Below are 13,598 nucleotides of genomic sequence, written 5' to 3' on the forward strand. Positions count from 1 at the left end.
ATGGAGGAAACAGAGACTTCTAACATCAGGTCAGAGAGAACTTCAGGAGCAGCCCTTTAAGGGGAGCCCTTCTCATCTTCACTCTTCTTCCTCATCTCAAATTCAAGCATAACAGCTAGAGATCATGCAGCCACTTTGGACCATGAGGAAACCTCGAGGACAGAAGCAGTAAGTTAGAAGGAGCCTGCGTCACCGATTACCAGGCTTCCATGAGAGTAGTCCTGTATTACCTTCCTTGGGCTTCTTTCTCGTATGAGTATATATACCTCTAGTTTCTTTAAACCATTGTTATTTGGGTTTTCTGTTTCATGTAAACAAACCTAGTCTTATCTGTCCTCGTTTTGCAGATGACTAAAAACAAGGGAGAAGTTCACATAACCGGCAGATGTTGAGTCAGGATTTGAATCCAGGTCTCCATAGCTCCCCTACTGTTGACTCTACCAAACCCTTTGCCACTCATAGTAAGAGTACCTGAGATGCAAGAGACGTGGATTCAACCCCGTGTCAGGAAGATCCCCTGGAGTAGGAAATGGCACCCCTCTCCAGTATTCTAGCCTGGGAAATCCCATGGACTGAGGAGCCTGAGAGTCAGACATGACTTATCCTCTGAGGACACACACTCCACCATTTCCCACTTTGTAGCCATATGTTCGTTTTCTGTGTCTATGAGTGTTCTGTTTTGTAAATGAGTCCATTTGTAGCAATTTTTTTAGATTCCACATATAAGTGATTGCATATGACTTTAGTCTTTCTCTGACTTCCTCCACTTAGTATGATAATCTCTAGGTCCATCCATGTTGCTATAAATGGCATTATTTCATTCTTTTTTATGGCTGATTAATATTCCTGTGTGTGAGTGTGTGTGTGTGTGACATCTTCTTTATCCATTCTTCTGTTGATGGACACTTGGGTTGTTTCAGTGTCTTAACTACGGTAATAATACAAGCAGGTCTTTTAAAGGATAACATTTTCAGACCCGTTGTTAACACTTTTCTGCACAGAGAATGGTACCTTTCTCCCTATTTCTCTTTTTGAAGTGACCCAGGAAATTTATTTTGTGCCTGAGGTCCAGATTTGTTGAGGAAGTTCTAGTTTACCATGAATATAAATTCAATAAGTTTCCTAAGAGACAAACTTGAGTTAGGCAAGAGCCAGTGGGCAAGGGGTGGTGGCATGGGGGCAGGTTTGGAGAGTCCTGAGAGTTCTAGACCAGTAGTGAATAGGCCCAGCCACTGGTCCTGAGCTGGCCACTCACTCAAATTCCAACTTGGTCAAGCATCTCCCAGAAAGGAGCCCCAGTTTTCTCTTTTCCACATGTCTCCATCCTCAACAGGCCACTCAGGGTAGCTGGGCCACAAGGTTTCTCAAAACCTTGCCTCGAAAATCACGTAGCATCACTTTTGCCACATTCTAGTGGTTGAAGAAAGACATAGCCCAGCCTAGATTCAAGGGGAAGAGAAGCAGACACCACCTCTCAATGGGAAGAATGGCAATGTCACAATGCAAAGGGGTGTGGAGACAGCAAATGGTGGAAATCTTAGCCAGCTTTTGCATCAACCAGGCCATCTCATCCGTGGGCCCTTCACTCATTCATTCATTCATCCATCCCTTCATTGTATACATGACCACCCACTAGGCTCCCAGCATTTCCCAGATATGGAACACAGAGGGGACCTTGTCTTCATGGGGCCTCAAGACTGATGGGAAAACAGGTAAGCAAGCCAACATGTGCCACAAAGCTACACAGAATGAGTGTTTACAGATCTTTATTTACACCATACTTTTTCCTGATAAAGGATTGAATCAGCCTGCCCAAAAAGGCACAAGCAATAAAATTATGCATTTTAACCCCCAAAGAAAACTAAAACCAAAAGGAGAAAGAAGATAGTGTTTACTGAATAGCCAAGAACCTCACACATGTTCTCTCCCTCCATCTTTTTCATAAGCTTGAGGAGAGATTATTATACCCCTTTTATAGTTAAGTAAACTGAGGTTCATGGCAGATAAATGACTCACTCAAGTTCACACGGGTCCTAAATGGCAGGGCTGAGTCTCACTGCTGAGTCTGGCCTCAAAGTCTGTGTGCAACAACAAAGCAGCTGTAAAAAAGAGCTTTGGATTTGATGGAGCTTCCTAGCAGCCTGGGGGAAAAGGGAAACTGAACATACTGCCCAGTGGATAACTAGATGAGAAAAAACTAGGTATTTCATTGAGGGGAAGCAAAGCCCTGCTTAGCACTGAATTGATTTTTCTTTGCTCGAAGGAGAGTTGGTGAAAGAGAATTTATGGGGTGGAATTGATGGGGCTCAGCTTGGACCATCTAAGTTAGATGATCCTTTTTAAAAAAAAAAAATTTATGTATGTATTTGGCTGTGCTAGGTCTTAGCTGCTGCTGACAGGATCTTTGTTCTTCATTGAGGCATGCAGAATCTTTAGTTGCAGCATGTGGGATCTAGTTCCCTGGCCAGGGATTGAACCGGGGCCCCCGGCATTGGGACTGTGGAATCTTAGCCACTGGACCACGAGGGAAATCCCCTGAAAGGCCCCTAAGTTTATAGGCAGGGAGGTTCTGTCCTCTAGTAGCCATCTTCGTCTGTGTGTGCGTTTCTCTGTGTCACTGTCTTCCTCTTTTTACCCATCCTCTCATCCCTCTGTCTCCTTTGCCTCCATTCCTCCCTTGCCTACACTCGAAATGCAAAGAATCCCCACCACTCAAGCTCTGCTGGTTTTAGGAAGTGCCGCTACGTCCAGAGCCTGCGCACCAGACCCCAGCGCGGCAGGACTTCCTCCCCACGCTGCGCTGGGCGGAGCGAACGGGAAGGGGCCTGGTGTGTCTGAGGTGACACATCCCTGCCTGAGCAGCCCAGTGGCAGCGGGGTCAGCGGGCTGCGGGAGCGCAGGCCACCCTCCCCCGGGGGCTTCAGAATGGACTTGTGCCACCCAGGTAAGCACCTGGGCCGACCTGTCTGGGCCTCACTTTCCTATTCTGTAGAATGGGGGTGATAGTGCCTGCCTCACAGGAAGCAGCATGTATAAATAGATATAACACAGGTGGGACCTGCAGAAGCAGGCGACAGACGTTTATGAGCTCAGCCTAGGCGCCAAGCTGTGTTGCAGGTACTGGGAGTCCAGCAAACCAAGCAGGCATGGCCCCTGCCCTCATGAGCTTACACTCCAGAGAGGGAGACAGGCATATATGAATGTGCTATCAGGTGGTGACAAGCAGGATGAAGAAGAGTAAAGTGAGATAAGGAAGATGGGAGAGGGTGGCCAAGACGGCCTCAAGAGGAGGCACTGTTTGAGCAGAGACTTGTAGCAGAGAAGGGAGTGATCCATGTGGGTTTCTGGGGAAAGAACATTCCAGGCAATGGAATCATCAGTGCAAAGGCCCTGAGGTGGGACTGAGAAAGGTTGTTTGTGTTGAGGAGGATGATGTTGGTGAGGATGATAACTGTCTGAGTGACATAATAACCCTGCAGCCCGTTTGGCCTCTGGTGGGTGATGGTGGCCTTTGGGGAGGCTGAGGACACCAGCTTTGCCAGTGGAGGGAGCGGCAGGGGATGAGCAGCAGGGGCTGTGACTGAGAGTCTGCCTGGTAGGCAGGCAAGGAGGCTGAGCAGCTGGTTTGAGAGCAGAACCAGGCTGTGTTGTGCCGTTTCTGTGACTCAGAAAGGGCTGGGACTAAGCCTCTGTGCCCTGCATCTCAGAATGTTCCAGCATGGCCTGAACTCCAGAAGACATAGGCTGCCTGGAGCTGTCCAGTTCCCCAGGTCCAGATGACATGAACCCTGTTAGCAACAGAGCCCTTTCTTCAAACAAAACCTAAGACAGAGCATTCTGACCCTGCCCACTGGGCCTCCCCTTGCCCCAAGGGTTCTGGGGAACACAGTTAGAGAACCACTGATCTGTTTCAACAGCCCTCATTTACCCGTATGCTCAGTTGCTAGGTCGTGTCTGACTCTTTTGTGACCCCATGGACCGTAGCCCGCCAGGCTCCTCTCTGTCCATGGGATTTTCCCAGGCAAGAATACTGGGGTGGGCTGCCATTTCCTCCTCCAGGAGATCTTCCCGACCCAGGGATCGAACCCATGTCTCCTGAGTCTCCTGCATTGGCAGGCGGGTTCTTTACCCCTGAGCCACCTGGGAAGCCCTCATTTACAAATGGTCAAAAGGAGGGATGCAGTCTGGCTGAGGCAGGACGACTCCACCCCTGCCGGCTGCCTGTTCAGCACTGTCACCACAACCCCTGTGCTTCTCCTGGGGGCTTTGGGGGCCAGGTGGCTCACGGACTGCTTGTCCTCAGTGAAAACTTCTTAGTGGCAATTAGGGGAGCAAGAGGAGCCCCAGGAGGAGCAGTGCCAGGCTCGAGGTCACTCAGCAGATGCGAGGGTGACAGGAGACCGTGAAGTAATTCCTGCCCCCCAACTACCTGTCTTTGCACCATTATTCTTGGGATCTTCAGATACAAAAATCTTTGGAATGGTTTGTCTCCACCATGCAAGAAGGTTGTCCTCAGGAGACTGAAACTCACAGAGGTGAACTGGAGGACAGGATGGAATTGCCCAAAGTCAGGCAGCCAATAAGTGGCAGAATGGGGACAAGATCTGAGAGGAGCGAGAGCCCCAGTTTAGCCTGGGCTGTGGGGGAGGGGCGGGAGGGGCGGGGCCTCCCAGGGAAGGCCCAGAGGTGAGTCTGCTTCAGGCTGGTCCTGGGAGGGCAGGGATCCTGCGGAGTCACTGCAGGCAGTCTCTTGGGAGATCTGAGGATTCCACTGATCAGTTCATCTATTCATTCATTCATACAATAAGCAGTCCTTGGGTATGCAGGTCCTGGGCTGTGCGATGCTGGAGACAGCAATGACCAGGCCACAAGCCCAGCCCTGAGGGAGCTGCCGGTCTGGGATGTGGGGGAGGGGAAGAAAAATCCTGCAGGACGGTGACCCAGGGCAGATGTGCAGAGGGGCACAGATCTGCAGCCTGGGAGGGAGACACTTTCCACCCAGGGCAAGGGAGATCTGGGAGGACTTCCTGGAGGAAACGAAGGGAAGGAAGGTCATTTTTCTGCTACCCAGACTGGGTCTTTGTTGGAGCTCCTTCGCAGCCTGGTGACCTTCCCTCTCTGAGCTCAGGTTTGTCATCTCTAAGTGGGCACCGTCATCCCAGCCTCACCTAGGGAGGCGACCTGGTTCAGATCCCCCTCTGCACCAACCTGCCAGCGGTCACGATGGGCCTCTTCCTTCTGTGGGTTTCAGTTTCCCCACTCGTACAATGGACGGGATGGTGGCGAAGGGGCTGCCTCCCCACCTCCAGCTGTGGGTGTCTGATACCCGCAGGTCCCCTCCCCCGGGTCTGCTGAAATGCTGAGCGGTCCGGGCAACAAAGCCCCGGTGTGACCAAAGGCAGCCGTGGGGCTGGTGCAGCGAGACTGCAGGTTAAAAATAGAGGCAGCTGGGCTGGGGGAGGAAGCCACACGACGCGATGGGCCCACAGGGCCTCGGGGGCTGGGGCGAGTGTAGCTCTGCTGGCTGCCCCCCACCCCAGATCCCCTTGCTGGATTCTGAGGAGCCTCTGCCTTCAAGGCCCCTGGATCGCACCCCCTCCTGCCCTAGAAAGGGGAAGCGGGTCCAGCTGTCCTGGAAGTGGGGCTATGAGCAGATTTCTAAAAATATGCTGGGAAAGAGGAAGGACAAAGGGGAAGTAGAGAGGAGCTGGGGAGCTGGCTGGGGCGGCACCTGGGCACACTCAGCCAGCCTGGGCCTCGGACACGAGAGGCGGGGCGGGGGCTGGGGGCACAGCCCAGCCTGGTGAGGGGGAGTCGTTGGTGAGGGCGGCCTCCTGGAGGTGTGGATTTACAGCCCAGTGAGGAGTAAACAGATCTCTTGGCAGCGGCAGTTGTTACTCATGTTTTAATATTCTTGTGTATTTTATCATTATCATCACTATTTTTATTATTATTAAAAATCCATCTCCCACGAGTCACATCAGTGCCTGAAACTTCATCATCACCTGAATTGGAAACAGCAGTGACCCCTCTCAGGCTGTGCCCTCGTAACCCTCTCTGAACCTCAGTGTTCTCAGCTCTGAAATGGGGAGAAATCCCCACTTTTAAGCAAATAGATGAAGGGTTGGAAGGCCCATGTCCACCATGTGAGGAGAGCAGCAGGTTCGGGGCGGTCAGCACTGTTTCAGGGCTGGAAGGGGGTTAGATGTACTTGGCCAGCCGCCAGCTGTTGGGGTCAGGCCCTGACAGAAGGGGACAGTGGCCTGAGAAGGTTCAGGAACACACCTGCCAAACCATGAAAGGAGCTACATGAATAAAAAGGCAGGTCTTCCTGGCGGTCCAGTAGTTAAGACTCTGTACTTCCAAAGCAAGGAGCATGGGTTCGATCCCTGGTCGGGAAACTGAGATCTCGCATGCCATGTGGCCAAAAAGTTTAAATCATTAAAATAAAATTGAGCCTTAAAAGAAAAAATTTTTAAATAAATAACCTCTCACTACCCCGTGTCTTTCCACTCTCCCAGGTGGAAAAAAATAGCACTTTCCCCAGCTCTATGATGTTGGCCTCGTTTTATTTTTTTACCCAAAAAGAGAAGGGGGCTCAGACTGTGGACATCACCCTGCTCCTTGTCTTCATCCTCCTTGGTGGTCAGCAGTTCTGGGTCAGAAGACCCACACTTAGCGTCTTGAGGGGGTTTTGACGATCTGCACAGAGATGCCTGGCTGCAGAAGATGGGTGTCAAGATGGGTATCAAAGCTGTGGCCTCAGAGCCCCAGATGGGCCGGGGTGTGAGCCACAACTCTGCCACCTTCCAGCTGTGTCCCCTTGGGCAGGTCACTTAACCTCTCTGAGCCCCTGGTGCCTCATCTGTAGAATGAGATTTAGAAATACCCGACTCCAGAGTGGGGGTCAGGATCAAAGAAGATAGTGGATGGCAAGAGCCTGGAGTGCCCAGGGCCTGCAACACAGTAGGTGCTTAACCAGCATGTCTTTCCTTTGCCAGCAGCGTGGCTTGTTTGTGGAGCAAGATCCCAGATTTGCTGCGGGGATAGAGGGGGTTGGTGGTGCACAGATGGAGCTCAGGAGGGCCCCAGAGGAGATGGAGAGAATGAGTAGGAGCTGCTAGGCAGGGAGGAGAAGGAAGGGCATTCCTGACCCAAGGAACAGAATGTGCAAAGGCCAGTGGAGTGAAAGAGCAGCCAGGAGCCCTCAGGCCAAGGGCAGGGGTGGGTGCAGTGTGAGATGAGCGTCGGCCAGGTAAGACTTGGGGTCTTCTTTCTAATATTGATTTATTTGGCTATGCCAGGTATTGGTTGCAGCATGCAAACTCTAAGTTGCAGCATGTGGGGTCTACTTCCCTGACCAGGGATCAAACCTGGGCCCCCTGCTTTGGGAGTGTGGTGTCTTAGCCACTGGACAATGGGATGTCACGGGAGACTGGATGGGAGGGACAGAGTGGAGGCAGGGAAGCTTCAGGAGGCTCTAAGTTATCTGGAGAGAGTAGCCCAGGGTCTGGGTGAGGGTGGAGGTTATGGAAACAGAAAGAAGATAAACAGGGCTTGGTGATGAAGGAGACACGAGGGTGAGAGTGAGGTGTGTGTCAAGGTGCTTCCTGGGGTTTGGCCAGGGTATCTGAGGGGCCATTCCCACAGCTTGAGAACTTGGGAAGAAGGCCAGATTGAGGGGGCATTCTAGGAGTTCTGCTTTAGTTGCAGTGACAAATGAGCTGATGGTCAAGATGCAAGAGGGGTAGAAGGGTCTGAAGCTTAGGGCAAGGAGTTGGAGCTGAGGGTATGGGTGTGATTCCTTGGCCCAGGAGGAGAGGGGGTGTTAATGAGACCCCATAGGAAGAGAGGAGAAGTCAGCATGAGACCTAGCCACAGGATCCCAATGGCTCATCCTTGACCATCTACCTTGGGGAGCATCCACAGAAGCATGGAATTCCTACCTGGCTTCTACTTGACAAGCAGCCAATCAGGAATTTACTTGGTTTCCATCAGCAGGTGTACCCTGGATGAGAAACGGGCCTTCAGGACACAAGCCCCTGCCAACAGGAAAACAATGAAAAGCAAACAAACAAAACACAAAAGTTTGATCTTTCACCCCAAAATCAACTAGAAGTGATTGGGTTTTTCCACTGTGGAGCTCAGCCTCCCTCCACTCCTGACAGAGGAGTTCCAGGTCCCAGTCTCTAGCACGTCCTCCCCTGCAGTGACTATGGCCCCACCCCAGTCTCCATGAAGATGGCCCCTCACTCTGTCCATCCCTGCATGTTTCCAAAGGCATGCAGAATCTGCCTCTCCTGGGATGGAGGCTTAGGTGTGGGAAAACTAAGGTTCTGATGCCAGCACCGCCACTTCCTGGCTGTGTGACCCAGAGCAAGTCACTTCACTTCTCTGGGTCTCCGTGTCTTAAACTGAGAGAGATCCATTTAGAGGTTAATGAGATGCTTGCTTTGCCACTTGGTGTAAATGCTGCCTCCCCTCCCCTCCACCCCACTCCCACTTGCAAACCAGGATCTCTAGACCTCATAGATGCAGGGAGAGAGAGGAAAACTCCCAAGTGGGTCACTAGAAGGACGGTACCACTCCTGGTTCATGAATCCCAGTAGATTACCTCTTGGGGTCAAAGCACCATCTAATGGTCGTTGATCTAGGGTGTGTAGTACATCTTCAAGGATGGTTCCCCTTCCGAGTGGTTTAACACCTCCAACTGACAGCTCAGCTGCATCTTCAACAGGCTGCTCTATCACTCCATCAGGCCAGCATCTTCCAGTAGTGAAATGTGTGAGAGGACCACTGGGTCCTTAGGCCGCATGCTCCTCCCACATCTCCTTCAGTATAAAGAGGGCTCCTTGGTCCAGTGGGATGTTTCACAGTGTTCGGGGTCAGCAGATTGAGCCTTGGATAGCAGTGTTGGTCCATGCTCTGTGGGCAGGAAAAGCCACCATAAGCAGAATGGGGGATCCAGTGTAAAAGATATGCTGCCAAGTTGCAGGCTGGCCTTGTCGAAAAGCGGGTCTCTGTTGCTGGCAGGTCTGATATGGAATAGTGGCAGTAGCTTGGGGACCCTGGATGAGTGGGTCCACACAGAGCCTCCAAAGAGGCCACATGGCTGCTTCATCCATGTACCATGGTACCAGCACTGGGCTAGCCAGGCAGAGACTGGCTGCTGTCAACTGGTTGAGTCATTCTCTATGCCTGGTGATTTAGTGACTCTCCTGTGGTGGCGGTTTCCTGGGGAACATCAGTGTGTTTACAAAAATCTTCACACTCTGCCCACTGCCATAGGGCCACCCACTTGCCTCTTCCCCAGGCCTTTTTGTTCTCAGTCTTCCTTCTTTCTGACCAGTCAAGGCACCTTCTTCTACTCATGAATGCATGTATATTCTCACTTCACACTGCTTCTCTTTCCACATGAAATAAATGCCTTGCCCAAAGCTCTGCCTTCTGGAAGGACTTCTCACCATTGTCCTTCTGGAATACCTTGAGCAGGGCTGTAGTTCAATAGCCATTCAGTTTTACTTGTAACCAAACCCTGAGCCATCCATCCCAGAACTAAGTGCAGCATTTTTCTCCTTTGTCATAAGGTCACAAGGGACCCATCCATGAAGACATAGTATGAGCTGAGGGAGCGGGTGTAACAGCAGTGGATGGCATGGGGGTCTGGGTCATCTGTCCCTGGGGCTTCCTGGATCCTTCTGTCTCTAAGGATTGCTGTTGGGCTCACTTGACTTTATCACTTGGTGGGTCGGACAGACCCATCTTGGCTGCTTGATGAGGGGATCATTACCATATGTACTTGCTGCAATGTTGCAGAAGTCTCCCTTCTTGGGGCTTGGCCTCTCCTTCAGTCAGCAGGGCTTGGGTCTAAAAACTGGCTTCGCCCACAAACCAGGCAAGAGGCCTTGACTTTTTATATAGTGACTGCCCGATGGGAGCAGTGTATCCGTGGGTCAGGCAGCTCCACTGGGGCTGAGGTAAATTCTGAGGAGGGACTCAGCTGTGAGTCCTCAGCAGGTTACACACACCCACACCCAGCCACTGAGGCCGTGGGTGCCTTGGTCCTGCAAGGCAGAACTGGGAGGCCCAACGTGGCGTCCATTATATGTGTGTTGTACCCTTACCATATGTCACATACTCACAGAGTGTTTGGCAAAAGTCAGCGTTTTTAATCCTGACAACCACCCTCTAGGTTACGGTTCATGTTTCAGAGACAAGGACACTGTCTTAGTTATTTCATGTTTGGCTGATGTAACAAAAGGGCTCAGAATAACAGTGACTGAGACATCCGCAAAACTTATCTCTCTCACTGAAAAGTCCAAGGGGGAGCTGGTGGAGGTGAACATGATGACTCTTCTCCATATGGATGCCTGGAGCCCAGATTCCTTCTAGCCCGATGCCCTGCCATCTCGATACCCAGCTGACATCTCACAGTCCAAGATAGCTGCTCAGTTGACAGAAGGGGGATATTGGGAAAGGGACCCCTTGATATTCTCTCTGCTTTTATTTGGAAGGGATCATGTCTGTACTTGCAAAACCTTTAAGAAATGTGATCAGGCACTTCCCAAAGTGAAGCCTTGAGAGTCAAGAGGATTTGGATGAACAGACAAGAAGAGGCATCCTAGGGTGGAGGAGCTATAGAGGCCAAGGTGGGGAAGTAAACTGTTAGACCATCTGGGGGCAGGCTGCACTGGCGGGCTTTTGTTGAGAATGGTGGGGAACAAGGCTGACTGGAGAGGCCTGGGAGACTGTGGAGGCCCCAGGACCAGGATGAGGGCTTTCTCCTCTAAGGAATCAAGATTCCACGGAGATTTTGACCAGGAGAGTGTTATGGGACAGAAAGCACAGCAGGGTGACTAGAGGTGGGTCAGCTGCCCCAGGTAGGGAAATGGTCATAGCACCTTGCACGGGACACTGGAGCACCCGCGTCTCCTTTCATTCATTTCCAGGTGAACCGTAGTCATCCCAACCCAAGTCCCACCTTGGCAGCAACTTGCCCCTTTGGAGCCCGGGCCAGCCCACCTCACCTCTCTGAGCTTGAGTGAAATGTCTCCCCAAATCCAGTTTCCTCATCTTTATAGTAACGATATCAGGACCACCCTACTGAAAGCTCATTACCTAGCCTCTCTTGAAGGTAGCTGTGGCCATATGACAGCAGCTGGCCAATGGGATATCAGGGAAAATGATTGCCACCTCCTGGTCACAGAGATATATGAATAGATGAGAGATACATGATCCGATGAAGAAATAAAGTTACAGCGAAGGATGAATGCCCCTGGCAAGCATGGCACTGAGGACTTGCTATGTCAGGCTCTTTCTAGGTGCTGTGTGTCTATGCTCAGTCATGTCCAGTGTTTTGCGGCCCTGTGGACTATAGCCCACCAGATTCTTCTGCCTGTGGCATGTTCCAGGCAGGACTGGAGTGGAGTGTCATTTCCTCCTCCAAGGGATCTTCCCAACCTGGGTATCGAAACCTTATCTCTTGGGCCTCCTGCTTTGGTCAGTGGATTCTTTTCTCTTTTTTTAATGTGTTTATTCTTTGGCTCTGCTGAGCTTTGTTGTCGTGCAGGCTTTTCACTAGCTGTGATGCTCAGGCTCCTCGTTGTGGTGACTTCTCTTGTTGCGGAGCACGGGCTCTAGGGTACAGGCTCAATAACTGTGACACACAGACCTAGCTGTCCCGTGGCGTGTGAGATCTTCCCGGATTGAGGATTGAACCCGTGTCTCCTGCAATGGCAAGTGGGTTCTTTGCCACTAGCACCACCTAGGAAGCCCCATGCTAGGTGCTGAGGATATGGCAATGAGCAAAATTATTGAAGCGCCTGTTGTCATGGGGTTGAGTGGAATGAGTAGAACACAAACGATGCAAGTAAACAGGTGGCTGAACGAGTCTGAGCGAGTCTGTACCCAGAGGGGCAAAAGAAACAAAAAGCTTGGTGGAAGGCAAGGATGGGGCAAGAACTGCTTTAGACAGAGCAGTCAGGGAAGGCCTCGTGGAGGAGGTGGCATCTCAGCCAAGGCCTGAGTGAAGAGGGCAAGCAAGTCACGGGTTTCTGGAGGGGAAAGAGCCCTGGGGAAAGGAGAGACAGCTGGGTGGCTCGGGATGGAGCTGAGGGATGGAGGGAAGGGCTGGAAACGAGCCAGGGGACCACCAGTTCTTCTCTCTCCAGACCCAGGGGAGCTGAGCAGCGGGGAGGCGGAGGAGCTGCAGCAGATCAAATGGCACCGGAAGCAGCTTCTGGAGGACATCCAGGTGTGCTCACACTCCGTTTACAATACACACGGTTTTGTCCACACGTGTGTTTATGCCCTTGAACCACACCCACACATGAGCAAACACTCTTACTTGCTCCTGACCCAGCCAGGACCAAGAGCAGGTCTAGATTCCAGCCCACTTAGAGCTTTGGCCTTGGCCCTTAGGAGTGGGAAGGACAGAATTCGCAAGGGAACTCCCCATTCCTGGCTCAGCTTCCAGAGCCCAAGGAGAGCCAGGAGAGCAGGGCAGAGAAAGGGAGCAATCGATTAAGCACCCACTATGTGCAGAGCCCCACCTTCATGGCCTCCATCTGGTCTCATCCCCACCCTGGGCCTTAGCTTCCACCCTCCTAACATGTAGACCATTTAGTCAAGATAACGCCAATATCTGCCTAGCACTTTGCCACCTCATCAGCTCTCAGACATTAGTTCATCTGATTCCCAGAAACTTTCTGAGACAGGCCCTGCTTCTGTTCCTGGAATGAGCCACCCAGCTCAGTCCTGCCCCTGGGCCTTTGCACTCACAGTTCCCTCTGCCTGAGACTCTCCAAGCCCTCCTTAGAGCTCCTCCTTCTCCTAGTTCATTCTTGGCTCAAATGTCTCTCCTCTTAGGGGCTGCCCTGTCCACCCTGGCTGTAGTTGCTGGAACCCCACCCTCCACCCCACCACGCATATACCTAGGATTCCAGAGAAAGACAAAGGCACAGGATCATTCCCTCAGCAAGTACCTACCACCTGATAGGCTCTTTCTAGACCACTGCTCTGATCATGTTCTGTGTGGTCATTTCAATTGTCCCAAGATCCCAACCCACTGGACCATGAACTCCATGTAAGGGGAGCCTGGGTCTGTTTCCCACCCCTGCATCCCCAGCCCAATGGCCAGAGCATAGTAGGTGTTCAATTAATAATTTTGCATGGACCCACCCCCCATTTTATTTGTGGAGAATTCACTCAGTGACTGGGTCAAGATCACATGAACAGGAGCTGACTGGGCTTAGAAGCTCTAGGTTCCACGCTGCCCTTAGGTCCCAGGACAAACCCCTAGGAACCACCCCCCCTTCCAACGTCTTGGGGGAGGAGAGGGAGGGCTGGGGTGCCTTCAGGGGCTCTTGCCAGGTGCTCATGCCAGGTGCTCATGCTGCTGCCCTGCAGAGGGATGCTGGACAAGCTGCCACACCTCCTCATCTACCTAGTGGTGGTTGTTGGCAGAGGTAGTGGGTCTCCTGGAGATATGTTGGACACATGATCTCACCACTTTGGGCCTCAGTGTCCTCTTCTGTAAATTCTGCTAGAACTGCAAAGTCCCCGAGAAGAGAGCCTAGACTGTCTTATACCATGGTGCA

The 13,598-nt window shown here is 51.8% G+C and overlaps 1 protein-coding gene across 1 annotated transcript in view; it reads left to right on the forward strand.

Moving 5' to 3' along the window:
- The first annotated feature begins 2,692 nt into the window (after positions 1-2,692).
- The window catches only part of CYTH4 (cytohesin 4), a 32,124-nt gene continuing 21,218 nt past the window's right edge, over positions 2,693-13,598 (forward strand). Inside the window, exons 1-2 of the mRNA XM_065921609.1 lie at positions 2,693-2,944; positions 12,171-12,253. Coding sequence (XP_065777681.1) covers positions 2,926-2,944; positions 12,171-12,253 — 102 coding nt within the window. The 5' untranslated portion in view covers positions 2,693-2,925. The remainder of the gene's footprint in view (positions 2,945-12,170; positions 12,254-13,598) is intronic.

Source organism: Muntiacus reevesi, chromosome 1, assembly GCF_963930625.1.
Source record: "Muntiacus reevesi chromosome 1, mMunRee1.1, whole genome shotgun sequence".
In the NCBI taxonomy this organism is placed as follows: domain Eukaryota; kingdom Metazoa; phylum Chordata; class Mammalia; order Artiodactyla; family Cervidae; genus Muntiacus; species Muntiacus reevesi.